General features: G+C 42.3%; 1 protein-coding gene across 2 annotated transcripts in view; it reads left to right on the plus strand.

Annotated features, from left to right (window-relative positions):
* The first annotated feature begins 617 nt into the window (after nucleotides 1-617).
* The window catches only part of LOC114447220 (Kv channel-interacting protein 2-like), a 67,716-nt gene continuing 55,436 nt past the window's right edge, over nucleotides 618-12,897 (plus strand). For both annotated transcript variants that reach the window (XR_003671820.1, XM_028423361.1), the window contains exon 1: nucleotides 618-867. Coding sequence is in view for 1 of the 2 variants with exons in the window: in XM_028423361.1 (XP_028279162.1) it covers nucleotides 795-867 (73 nt within the window). In the remaining variant the exon portion in view is untranslated. The remainder of the gene's footprint in view (nucleotides 868-12,897) is intronic.

Genomic DNA, 12,897 nt, shown 5'->3' on the forward strand with positions numbered 1-12,897 from the left:
ACAATATTGGACCAAAGACAGATTGCTTGACAGATTGTTACCAAATAATATTGGTTCATAAGTGAGCAGGAGTGAGGTGAAGTAAGGGAAAGAGAGAGAAGAGGGGAAGGAAAAGCGATAGACACAAGGCTTCCCAGAGCCAGAGAGTATTTATAGATCAGATATAGTCAGAACCTCTGCCTGGCAGCAGCTCCTTGTTGCTCCTGCTGATGTCTCTGTATACACATCTGACATGGCTCTGACTCAGTTGAGAACATTAAGAGGGTATATGTTGGTGATATTAATGGAAGAGATGCAGGCAGACGACCAACTTGCTGTGTGACATTCTGCATGAATGGAACCACAAATATCACTGGGGAAAGGGGGGGTAGTGGGATCCTAATCTGTGTCATATGTTTATATTTTATCCACTTTTGCATTTTATAATAAGATAAAAAAAAACCTTATAGATTTCTGCATCCCCTTTTCGCTTCTTATTTTTGTATATATGTGCGCGTGTGTGTGTGCTCAAGTTTGTGCGTGCGCGCGTGCCTGTCCATGTGAGAGTGGCGACCAGAAGCGCGCTTGGTTCACTCAGCTCCTGCATGCCGAGAGCGCACACAGAAACCAGACACAGGGAAATAAGGACGCACGCACAGGGCTCTCCTTTTTTCAACATGTCAATTCAAATATGACTTGTTAACAGTAGAATACTTGTAGCCATTCTCAGTGAAGGCTAAAAGCAAATCACAGTTATTTTTTGTAGGAGATCAGCTGTTTCCACATAGTTTCACATTCCGGCGCACGTAGGGAATATGAAGGCGAAAAACCGTGACCAAAGCTTGTCGGACTCCAGAGAGCTGGACGGATCCTATGACCAGCTGACGGGTGAGTGAACTGACGTCTGTAACACCGGTGGATTTGGAATGATTGCCTGCAAAGAAAAGATTCAGTATATAAAAGCCAATCATTAGTCCACCTTGCCGACTGTAACTTCAGGTGGTTTTAAAATGTCACAACCTCTCCACTATTCAAACGAAAAAGAACTCGATCTAAATGTTTAATGCATGTAGCCAGTTTATTTGTAGCGCACCAATGACAATTTTCCTTTTATTCTGCTGCCGTAAAGTAGTTCATAGTTCTTTTTTCTAAAGGAGAGAGAGAAAAAAAATAACATTTAATTCAAAAAGTAAAGCTACTGGATCTTTTGATGTCGGTGTTGCAAGTCTATGTTGTTTGTTGTTATGTGTATTGTGGTGCGTAATGTTGATGTTGTAGTGTCTTTAGTGAATTTAAAGACAGCATTGTGCTGGCTTGGCTCAGCTATGGGAGACCACCTTATTGTAGAGAAAAGCTGCTTGTGAGTCACACTTGTCTGATGGATCTGATGCCTAAAACTGTGAGAGGGGATCTGCCACATTCCTCTGCAGACATCTGTATAAGTCTCTGATGCCATTTTGATTGGAGTGCATTTGTGCGTAATTCCGTCTGCCTGTTCTCGAACATAACTGCATGCTCCAATACTGTCAGCTCCCGCGAAGTGAAACTATCGCGGTCCGTGCCTCGCGTGTCTGTGTGTGTGTACTTGGTGTGTGCGAGCTGATGAGCACCTCATCAGCACAGATGAGGCACACATTAGTTTTATAGCGATATAATGAACCCTCGTTGTCAGCGAGCATGCCTGCACATACCTATGCGCTGCGTGCGCTCCTCTGTGAGCCGAGCCCTCTCTTGAGGTGTGTTCCTGTCACCACAGCCTTCAGTTGTCACATTGATAAAGCGCGCAGCGGTTCCTGCTAATATGAGAGGGCCGTTTGCTTTTAAGTGGCAGCTGCTTTAATAAAACTGTTTTATGCCTCAACACATCTTTGGGCCTGTAAAGGGAAGTTGTTTCTGTCCAGACAGCTGTACCGCCCGGGGCTCCGTGGGGGACATTATAATCTCATTTGTCCACGCATTAGCAGTTGAACTGCCTCATTTTTTTAAAAGCATCATGAATAAAGAACTGTTAGTGATGTGTGGCTGCTTGGGTTTATCTGTTACATTTGGTGCTTATCAAAGCATGTGTGGGTTTGAGTGGGTGAGTTAAGAAGTAGCTCAAAGTTAGAAATAATGATCCAAAATATACACCAGCTTTAGTTTTTTCTTCTTCTGGTGGCTCTTGTAACTTTGCTTTTGGTTCTGTAATCAGTTAATTAGTATGCACAGTGGATTATGTGGGGTATTACAGATAATTAGTAAATGTGACAGCAGAGATGAAACTTTATCCAATGTAAATCTAAACACTTTAAAAGAATGATCCCCTTTCTATTCTTCTTATTCTTTCTTCATTTCCTCCCTCTTTTCATTCCAGTTTGTAGAAATGGTCCCCGGTGTCTGTCTGTCCTCAAGAAGTCATATTGCTTTTTTTAATAGTTGAACAAGGGATGAGAGAGAAGGGGGGGTACTAAGTCATTCACTGTGCCAGAGCAATTTGCTTTTGGCATAGTTATTAATGACTTTTTCAAAGCTGTGAATTGCATGGTTAATTCATCTTTGTAGGACGCTGTCAACGCTAAAACATACTTAGCTCTGTTAGTGTGCATGGTTATTAAGGCTGGCTTTCACCAAGTGTCAGTGCAATGAAGATGTGATGCAGCTTAAAGTTTGGCTTATTTTTTTTATATTATATATGAACTGAACCGTGAAGGTCCAATGTGTGTTTGTGTATATGTATGTAAGTGAGCAGGCGACAGGTGATTTTCTGTGACTAAACAGGAGAAGTCTACAATGTGATCTGAGCGCATGACTTGTGAGAATGGATTCTTAGGTGGGTTTTTTCATGTGTGTGGCTGTGTGTGTGGGAAGGGCGGCTATAGGTGAGTCATTCTTCTTACTTAAGAGCGAGTGTGAGAGATGCGAGTGTGTGTGTGTGTGTGTGTGTGTGTGTGTGTGTGTGTGTGTGTGCACGCTTGAAGCAAAGCTGACCTGTGTTGCTTAAAGGCAGTGTGGGAGGTCTCCGATCACAATTTGAGTGAAATGTAACCCTCTAGAAATAACTCCCTCTCAGCTTTCTACATTGTACCAAAGTGTGTGCCACTGTGTGTGTGTGTGCCACTGTGTGTGTGTGTGCCACTGTGTGTGTGTGTTGGAGAGCGCAGTATAGCCTGGCATTCACTGTTGTGTTTAAGAGCACCGGCTGAGAGATGAGAGGTAATTATAGAAGCGTGGTGCAGTAATCTCCTCTTCAACCTCACAAGCCACACTCGAGAGGAATCATCCACACACACACACACACACACACACATTACCTTCACACATATGTAGTTATTATCTCAACCTTCCTCTTTGTCTCTTCAGGTCCAGAATATTATCTAAAGTCTAAATTGGTTGCGGCTGGCAGGCAGTCTGCCAATCTTCCCTTTGTCTCGTCCGATAATAATAGTGGAGATCATCGGATACGCTGGTGAAGTAGTTAAGGGTGTTAACTTGCATGTTTTAAATATTTGATCAAAATTTTTAGTGTCAGTGCCACTCCTTTTTTCTACCCCATTCTAGCCTGATGTTCAAATTTTCATTTTTTTTTTCATTCTTAGATTATCTGTCAATTCCACCTTTGCTGACTTAAAAAACCAGGCACCTGCTTTCTGTGCTTTTATTGTGAAATTATTACGTTTGACACGGTGGACCGCAGATTGTTGGAGATATTTTTAATAAGGATGATTATCAAATATTTTTCCCTCTGTCAGGTGGTCAAGAGTAAAGTGCTAGATTTTGTTTTGGTTCCACTCATGTGAATATCAACTGAATGTAGCAAGTATAAATGGCAAGAACAAGCTGACAGGGAATTATAAATAATTTGTACTAAGTGCATATATGTAAGAGAGTTCCAGAAAATAAGACTTTATACAAAGTGATCATGTCATGTAAATATACACACACTATCATACCAATTTTAACCTATATAATGTACAGCAGCTCAGGTCCTATGACTGCCATGAGAAAGGTTTAACCTCTGATTAATGTGGATAGTTTTTTTGTGGATAGTTCTCACACATGCAGCTCCTAATGAGAAATGTTAAAAACACTGGCACTGGGATTCATACCAGGGATTAAGCCGCTTCACTCATAGATCTGGAAAGATAGCAGTGAGAGAGGGTACTGTTGTCGTGGTGAAGGTTACTAAGCCACATGACACACGCCTCAGTTATCTGAGAGCTCCTGTGGTGAAAATCATAATTCGAACCAATACCAGAGGAAAGATTGCCTTTATAATTACTTGCCAGAGGCAGTTTAGCCTGAAGTCACCCTCTTGGAATGGCTGTTTGTGCGGCAGCTAGAACCGTAATGGCCACTGGCACTAATTAAAAGCCTTGATTTCATGTTTCATCTGATGTGCTGGGACATGTGTGACACATGTTGCCTCATCAGGGATCCTATCTCGGCTCCTCTGGCTTAGGTTCCTCCTGGAAGTGCAGGAACTGCTGATGTGACAGGACTGGATTCCTACTTGGAGGAATGCTTATAGTGGTTCACTTAGGCTTATCTGTCACATTGTTTACATCACTGAGGGAAGGAAGGGATGCAAAGATGGGATAATGAAAGATGGGAAGAAAGTGAAGTGGCAACGCAAGGACAGGGGCACAGTGCAAAAAGATGAATAAGGCTGCAGACACTGTTGCATTTGCCAGTCAAATCCCAGCAATGCTCCTTGGTAGTCTGTAGGCGTTGGTTGCCCTATTATAGAAGCTCTTCCTGCCAGTCACATCCTGCTAATGCACAGCTCCTATCCATCACTTTGTAATAATATATGAAGTGCCCACTTGAGACCAGAGTTCTTTTTGACGTTTAAATTTGTGCCACGCAAGGTAAAATGGATCGAACGTTTGAAAGTTGAAATGAAGAAGTTGGCATAATTGCTCACCCATCCTTCCACCCTGTCCAGCTCCTAATGGTCCATCCCGCCCACCCAACGCTTTCTCCATTCTCACAAATCACATTATATAATATTATATATTTTTTTCTCTAATAGGGTGTCTTACTTATCATTGTCCATTCTCAAACTAAACTCCCTCCCTGACCCTTATCCTGCCTCCATTCTCTCCAACTTTGTCAGGCCACAGTGAAGGGGTGGCCTAATAGGGCTGGAAGCCAGAATCAATCCTAACGAGTTTTAATCTTTGACCGAATCTACGGAAGGCTGGGCGATCGTTAATTAAAATAAGCCCCGCTCACCTCTCCCTTGGTGCCCTCACCCCTTCTCCCCTCCTTTCCCTCCTCGGTAAACACATTCATTTATAAAAGCCTGCTGGGGAAAGAGGAAGAGGGGGAAAGGTGGGAGCACAGAGAACAAAGCAACAGAAGATGAGAACATGGCAGGGATGAGCAGAATTTGCCTGGGAAAAGTCAATGTACATGAAAGGGTGAGCATGAAGGAATTAAGGGGCAGCAGGGGAGCACAAATGGAAAGAAATTTTTCTCAGCACCAACGCGACGCTGCTACCTTGTCAGAGATATTTATCGACAAGCGGCGGACGGATTGACTGACAGAAAGTGTCTCTGTTTGTGACAGAGCCCCGTGTCATTCACTATGGGCCTCTCTCTTGTTTTGCTGTGCTGTCACTCACACCATCTGATCTGCATTACAGGATGATTTTCTATCTATTAGCTCAGCCATTTTCCATTATAGGCAGAGTAACTCATCAATATGTGGAGGAGAGAGCAAACCAAACAATTCTGTGTTTAACCATGCAGATTGCTCCTTTTGTTATTTCCATTTGACTCATTCTCTATGTATGTGTATGTAACGGAGAGTCCTCTGTTGTCAGAGGTTATCATCCTCCAGGTCTCAGATCGAAGATAGCAGTAATCGCCTGTGTGTGTGTGCATGTGTGTGAGACGCTGTGCACGTTTGTGCAGAGGATGTCTGAAGGGTACGCGTGACTACCACTGATTGAGTGTTTTGGGGAGAGGATGTCTGAAGGAGTGTGTGGAGGAGCAGGTAGCCTCCTTTCTTTTCCTTTTTTACTACCTTGGCTTATTTAAACAGTGCATGTGTGAAAATAGAAATCTTCCAAAAGTCTGGTGGTATCTGGTGATGTTTCTTGTGTGATAGACACAAACAAGAAATAAATGAATAGAATAAGGCTTATTTTCAACCATCCACTTTTTGGACTTTACTTAAATTATCCTTTGTAATCAACAAAAATATTATCATAGTACAAATATTTCCACCACCGCTCCAACTAATGCCCCATGGTGAGGGGGCAGGACCTTGCCTCCGTGGTGTGACTGACTGTGATTGACAGCTCAGCACAGACTGATAAGAAGTGAGATGGATGTGATTAGAGGAACCCTGGGGTTTGTTCTTGTCAAAAACAAAAAGCTCATATACACTCATACAGGCATAAATACACACACACACACAAATACACACAGCCTGAGGGATGGCAATGCAGGGGAACACTGTGACTGGTCTTACAATCAATCAGTTAGTTCTGACAGAAATTTGGACAAGGCCTAGACAGTAACACACAGGCGTGACGTGTGCACATCCATATATGCCTGCACAGCTGTGAAACAGTCAGAGGAGGAGCGCAGTGGGAAAAGCCTGGTCAATATCTGTCAGTTAGGCTACCAGTCAGAATAAACATGTCTCCCTGTGCACATTGTGTCTAACTGATAGCCCAATCAAGTTAAGTTTAATGCTCTGCTGTTTGTGATCAAGAGTGATCAAAAGAGGTGTTTCCATGCAAAAATGACCACAGCCTTTTACATACCACACATGACTACTGCAGAGGAAAACAATTTAGCAATGAGGAAACTGTCAATGTCTTCTAATAATGTTTTACCTACATCTATCTTCCAGTTAGCTGTTGTGATATTTATTTCCTGTAGACAAAAGATGAAATTGAGAATAATTGAGTGTTTTCAATTCACTTGTTGCATCTCAGAGGGCTGTCATCTGAGCAGAAACTGCTAAACCAGCATCATTAGCTCTCTGGCAGGCCTTAGCTGCCTTCTGCGATGGGCCCCCAAAATGGCTGCCTTCATCATTGCTCCTCTGTCAGCCTGGGGCCAGGTTGTCAGAGGGGACACTACCTGACAGCTTGGTCTTTATCTCTCCCAGGAGAGATGCTGAAGTCAGCCAAATTCTCGACCAACTAAATATGCACACTGTGACAAGGTAGAAGGAAACAGGACCAATTGCATTTTTGAGGCTACGCTCTGGTTCAAGGTATTGCAATTGTGTGAGAGAAGGTTATTAAGAAATGCCGAAGTGCTGAGCTGGGTATTTCAATGTTCAGCTTCACAGAGCCTTGTCACTCCGTGTCCTGAGTCGACCGTTGAATCAGTCTGTGCTCTGAGGCAGCCACGCCAAACTACACACTTGTAAATTCTAAAGATGCAGACTTTAGAAGTCTAACAACATATTTGTATACTTGAAAATCCATTTGCTTTAATCATCTCCATTGCACAGTGCTTGCACCGGGTGTTTGCTTGTTGGCTGTGGGGCTTGAAAAGCCTACAGCTGGATCCATACTCCGCGAGACAAAGACATTTTTCCCCCCTGCAGACGTTACGCCCACAAAATGACGTCATTTTTTGTCTCTGACCGCCCGCTGATCCGCACTCCTGTGCACAGGGTCCGGGCCGAACTTTGTCTTTCAAGGCTGTGCGGCAACCATGCTGTGATTGGTCGGAATTTATTGTGGGCGTGATGAAAGTGGAGAAGCGCAAGAGCCTCTCCAGGTATATAGGTGTATAAACAGCACTGATTCAACAGATTTAGATAAGACCATACCGGTTTGCATGATGAGCAATAAAAGAAAGAAAGAAAGGCAAGTCAGGGTGATGTGTCACCAATAACTCCAGACAGCCATTCACACATACCAGATGGTGACTGTTACCATTCTATATACTCCTACATACCTGGGCATAATAGGCTCGTTAACAATGTCTGTATATCTTTGCTATTGTTACTTTTAATGTCGCATCTTCACAGCTCATCACCGGACAGTTTGAAGTATCGCAGGCACATTGGAACACAGTAGATGTGCAAATGTGGTCATAAAGGCACAAACACTGAATCTTTGCTATTGTTACTTTTAATGTCGCATTTTCACAACTCATCGCCGGACATCTCACGCTGTTGCAGGCACCCTCTCTGTATAATGCCCTCTTGCCATGGCACAAGTCCTTGTGGTGTGTAAAAAAACTCAGTAAAGTCTTTCCTTATAGTTTAGTGGGCGGGCCGCATGAGGAGTTCTGCACACACGCGTCTCGCGGAGTATGGTACCTCAGTGCGGAAAAGACCTTTTTTTTGTATCTCTTACCACCCGTGGAGTGCGTTCTCCGCTCTTTGTCTCGCGGAGTATGGATCCAGCTTACCCCCCCCCTCCTCGCTATCTCCCTCTGGCACTGGTAAACCGATTACTCACACAGCAACCTGACGTTCCATAAGTGCTTCTCCCCAGGCACTGTGGTCTGGCACCAGAATTTCATAAGAGTTAATGGAGTCTAGTAATCAACACACACATAGACAGACACACACAGGCTCACAAACGGACAGCTTTGATTGATTGGTGGAGTGACAGTCGTGACAGCATAGGGATCATTACTGACATGAAGCAGTGCATCAGTCCCTGACATTACTAAAGGTGGCCTAATGTTGTATGCAGGCAAAGCACTGAGAAAGATACAGCACATGTATCAGAGGAGGATGGAGAAACAGGTGGTGCAACTTTTGTTTCAAACAAAGCCACTTGACTGTTACACCATATACATTATTCAGGAGCCATTGTATATACCACTGTATCCCAGCCTGCTATATAAACAAGCATTTCTTTCTCCTCCTATTCTGTGAGATTAGTGTTTATTTTAAAGCCAATTAATACTTTATAAAGTCTGATTTAGATTTCACAGCAACAAAGTTACATGTCATTATAGGCCATAAAGAAAAGTGTACTTGATGAAAGTCATAGTTTAGCATCTGTCTGAAGGTTGTTGTTGTTGGGTTTTTTTTTGGACATCTTTTTTTTACATCCACGAGATGTTTGCTTCTAATGAGGTTGAATTAAGGAGAAGTAGAGCGAACGTTCCTGCTGCACACTCAGAGAAAGTCATTAGGAGGGGTAACGATTATTAATGAGGCCTGTATAAAATTCATGTGCTGAAATATGGGCCTGTTGTTTTCTTCCTGTGTGTTCATGGCTGAGAGAGTCTCTGCTGGATTTTGGCATCAAATACGACATTACTGACGGCGCGGCACTCCCGATTCTCACTGAGAGGGATGCGCTTAGTTTTGGGTTTGAACCAGGTATTGAACCAGAATTTTAATGATGCTTTAGCATGCCAATCATTTTTTCCTAACATTTGGGAGCGTGAATTTTTAATATTTCTGTAAACGTGTTTTACTGTTGTGTACAGGGCTAACTCATTGATATTCCTGAGTACATCTTGACATAGTATATCATTAGACTTTGACAAAGAAGAGAGATATTGCATACTACTTACTTTTTTGTAACTTTCACTATCCCTGTCGTTCTTTTACATTTGCCTCTTCTGCATGCCATGACTTTATGAATGAGAGGCATTCTTAGCACCCATGTTTTCCTCCTCTCCTCTCCTCTCCTCTCCTCTCCTCTCCTCTCCTCTCCTCTCCTCTTATGGAAAAAAGGTGATTAAAGTGGATGTAAAGTTAATAGTTTCAGCTTGGCTCTCATGCTTGGGCAAGCTCATGTCGTGAGTGCCCTGGGCATAGTGATGGAAAATAATGTGTGTGTGGGGGTTGTTTGTCAGTATGGCAGATTTATTCATATTAGCCCTTCATTTAAGGGGCAAGAGGGTGGACTCTTGTTTAAGGTCATACAGTTAAAGAAGCAAAACAGAGACGTCTTTCCGCCTGTCAGACATAATTTGCAAGGGATGAGTCAGTCTTTGAGGAAATAACAACTTAAGATGAATAATGGAAGAGAAAAAATTACCCCTCATGCTTTGTGTTATGAAGTGACATATACAGTGTCAACAGGCCATCTGGGATGCTTCCAGTGTGAATCATTTCTAATGCAAGAATCTGTCCTTTATTGTCATTCCAAATTTATGAATTTTTAACATTTCAGTCTGGTAACAGAAAAGAGTGCCAATATGAAAACTGTGAAGAAAAGTCAGTGAGCTCATGATGTCTCTCACACACACTGTTTTGTAAGACCAGACACCAACAATTTACAAATCTGCAAAACACACAAAAATCAGATTTTGTCCTCACTGATTTCAGTTTTTAAGCTGTTCTAAATTTGAGTTGACAAGGAAATAGCAGGTGTTCTCAGGCCTGAAAAATGAAGAGTACAAAGACTATCCACAGTGGAAACTGCATCATTAACATACACACTCACAAGCATGCAGATTTTCACAAACACATGTGAACACTGTACACACAATGTCCATTCTCCACTAATTCAAATGACCACCTTAACACTCTGTCATTAGTATCGTAGTATAAATACTGAAAACAGAGACCCGTTTCCTGGCCACAAATGTTTTTTTTCTTTTTTTTTCTATCTACTATCCAAGACTTCCAAAAGACATCTAACATGCAGTTAAATGTGATCAGGCCACATGAAAACACACACTCTGCCTTACAAACTGCCTCTCCCTAACATGGACTATGGGCACTGCAATCTAATAAGATCAGATATGACCCTATAGGTCAATTCTTTGAAGAAAATGTAATAACCTCAAACATAGAAGCTCCCTGCTATCATCGGGTCTTGCAATGTGTGTCCTTCAACAGGACAGGGAACCAAATCAAAATTTGTAGACTAATGCAACATCCATTCAGTGACAGTCAGAGGTTGAAAGTAGCTAACACACACACACACACACACACACACACACTGTAGGTGAGACTGACGCCTGCTGATCTGTTGATTCAGAACTATAATGCCACAGCTGCTCTCTGTCATCACCTTCAAGCAGCTAGAAAAGAAGCTCTGTCACCACTCTCCTGCCTCTTAGTCTGGCTTTATGTCAGCATAATGCTTATGGGAAATATATTTAGCTGCTCTCTCACTTTGTCCTTGGATAAAGTGCAGTATTAATGCTGGAAGGATGGGGTGGAATTGGTTATTGCATGAAATGCACTAGGTGATCTATTAAACTATGCTAAAAATGGCAGAATTTGCTAGTGTGATGTCATCATGTGCAACACACCAATCCCTGCATGAGACCAGTTTGCAGCCAACAAAAAGGTGATGTAATCATGTCAGCATTGCTTGCACACAGCAACAACACAGAGTCATGAACAGTACTACTAATCTGACAGACAATGTTAATGTAACTATATTAAAATATTGTATATTTATTGAAATCGTATTAGATTGTTTTGGTACCTCTAACATAGTCTTTATTCTATATTGTTCTATCGATATATTTGCATTGTCTTGTCTGCACCACTGGACAGGCTGACAAGAGGAAAACACATTACATTAGACATAAAAAAAACATTGACATGTGCATCCATTTCAGGAATTACTCCATTAGATGTATGTGTGTGTGTTTTATGTGTATAGTTATTTTGTGTATGCACATCCATGAGTCAAAGACCTGTAACAGTGGGGAAACTGAGGCTTCCCTGTTCTTCAGTTCTCTATCTTCTACTTTCTTTGTGTTCCCAGGGAGACAGTGACAGAGGAAAACACTAAGCAAAACCTCTGTGTGTGTGCGTGTGTGTGTGGCATGCCTTCAACAGAGACACAGAAAGAAAAAACAGACAGGTGTGTGTTCCTTTTTCTGTTTCTCTTATTTTACAGCAGCAGAGATGAATTCGTCCGTCTATGTCTCAGTTTCTTACCAACTCCTTAAACAATCTTCTGCTCCCTGATTCACGTAGCTTTGAGTTAGACAGGCAGTCTAAAGATAGAAAGGAAGACTGAGGACTGTGCTGTGGCCCGTTTTTAATAAGCAGTGATCCGTACTTTAATTGCTCAAATGTTGATAATGTATGAAGCTGTTCAGTGCATAGAATCACTGTATTAAGAATACTCTTGTTTATTTGTAGATGTAAACTCACATTGTGTAAACATTGTTGGGAAATGAGGATGGCTGCTTTTCTTGATGTAAGAAAGCAGGTTGAGAAAAAGAGGAAGACATAGAATAACAGGGAAATCCTGGTTTGTGCTCTCATAACACATAAATGAAATGTATCATTAGGATTTGAGAAGCCTCCATAATGCTGATGACACCATTTGTCTCTCATTTGTGAGTCAAAGTGCAGGCCGTCTTGTCTCAGTAGGAAATCCTCCTCCCCTCTCTTTCCCATCTTCTCTCTCCTCCGTTGAATGTGCGACATGCATTGTGGCAGAAACGATAGGAAAGCTGTGACAATAATCCCCCTCCTCGCCCGCCTCTGTTCGCATCCTCACCTCCTTTATCTGCCCCCTCACCCCTCAGCCAGTGCGACAAAGACTGTTTTCTGTCACAAGAAGACAGCTGCTGTGGCAGAGCATCAAAGTATAGGTTTCCACCCGACTCACTCAAATAGGGAGCTCTTTTCACATTGTGTTACAGATGGGAGTGATATCGTGACTTAGGTTCGGTCAGAGACATGTGCACACAAATGAAGTGAGCAAAGAGTATTTTTATACCAGCATCATCTTTTACACTCTGCAGCCACAGACTTACCTTCCACATGCTGTCACCCAAGACCATAGTTTGATAGTTATGATCATACTGTAGTTTTATTATTAACCTGGTTGAGTAAATTGCGTGCAGTGAATGAAGTATTCACATCTCTGTCAGACTGCCAATGAACTTCAAATGAACTTGATGCCGTCTATTATCTCCATACCTGCTTTGCTGATGATATGCTGTTCATTACGTAATCATGCCAGCTCTCGTTATCGACTCTTCAAGCTGTGAGTCATACTTGAATTCTTAGAC

Source organism: Parambassis ranga, chromosome 15 (genome assembly GCF_900634625.1).
Source record: "Parambassis ranga chromosome 15, fParRan2.1, whole genome shotgun sequence".
Lineage (NCBI taxonomy): Eukaryota > Metazoa > Chordata > Actinopteri > Ambassidae > Parambassis > Parambassis ranga.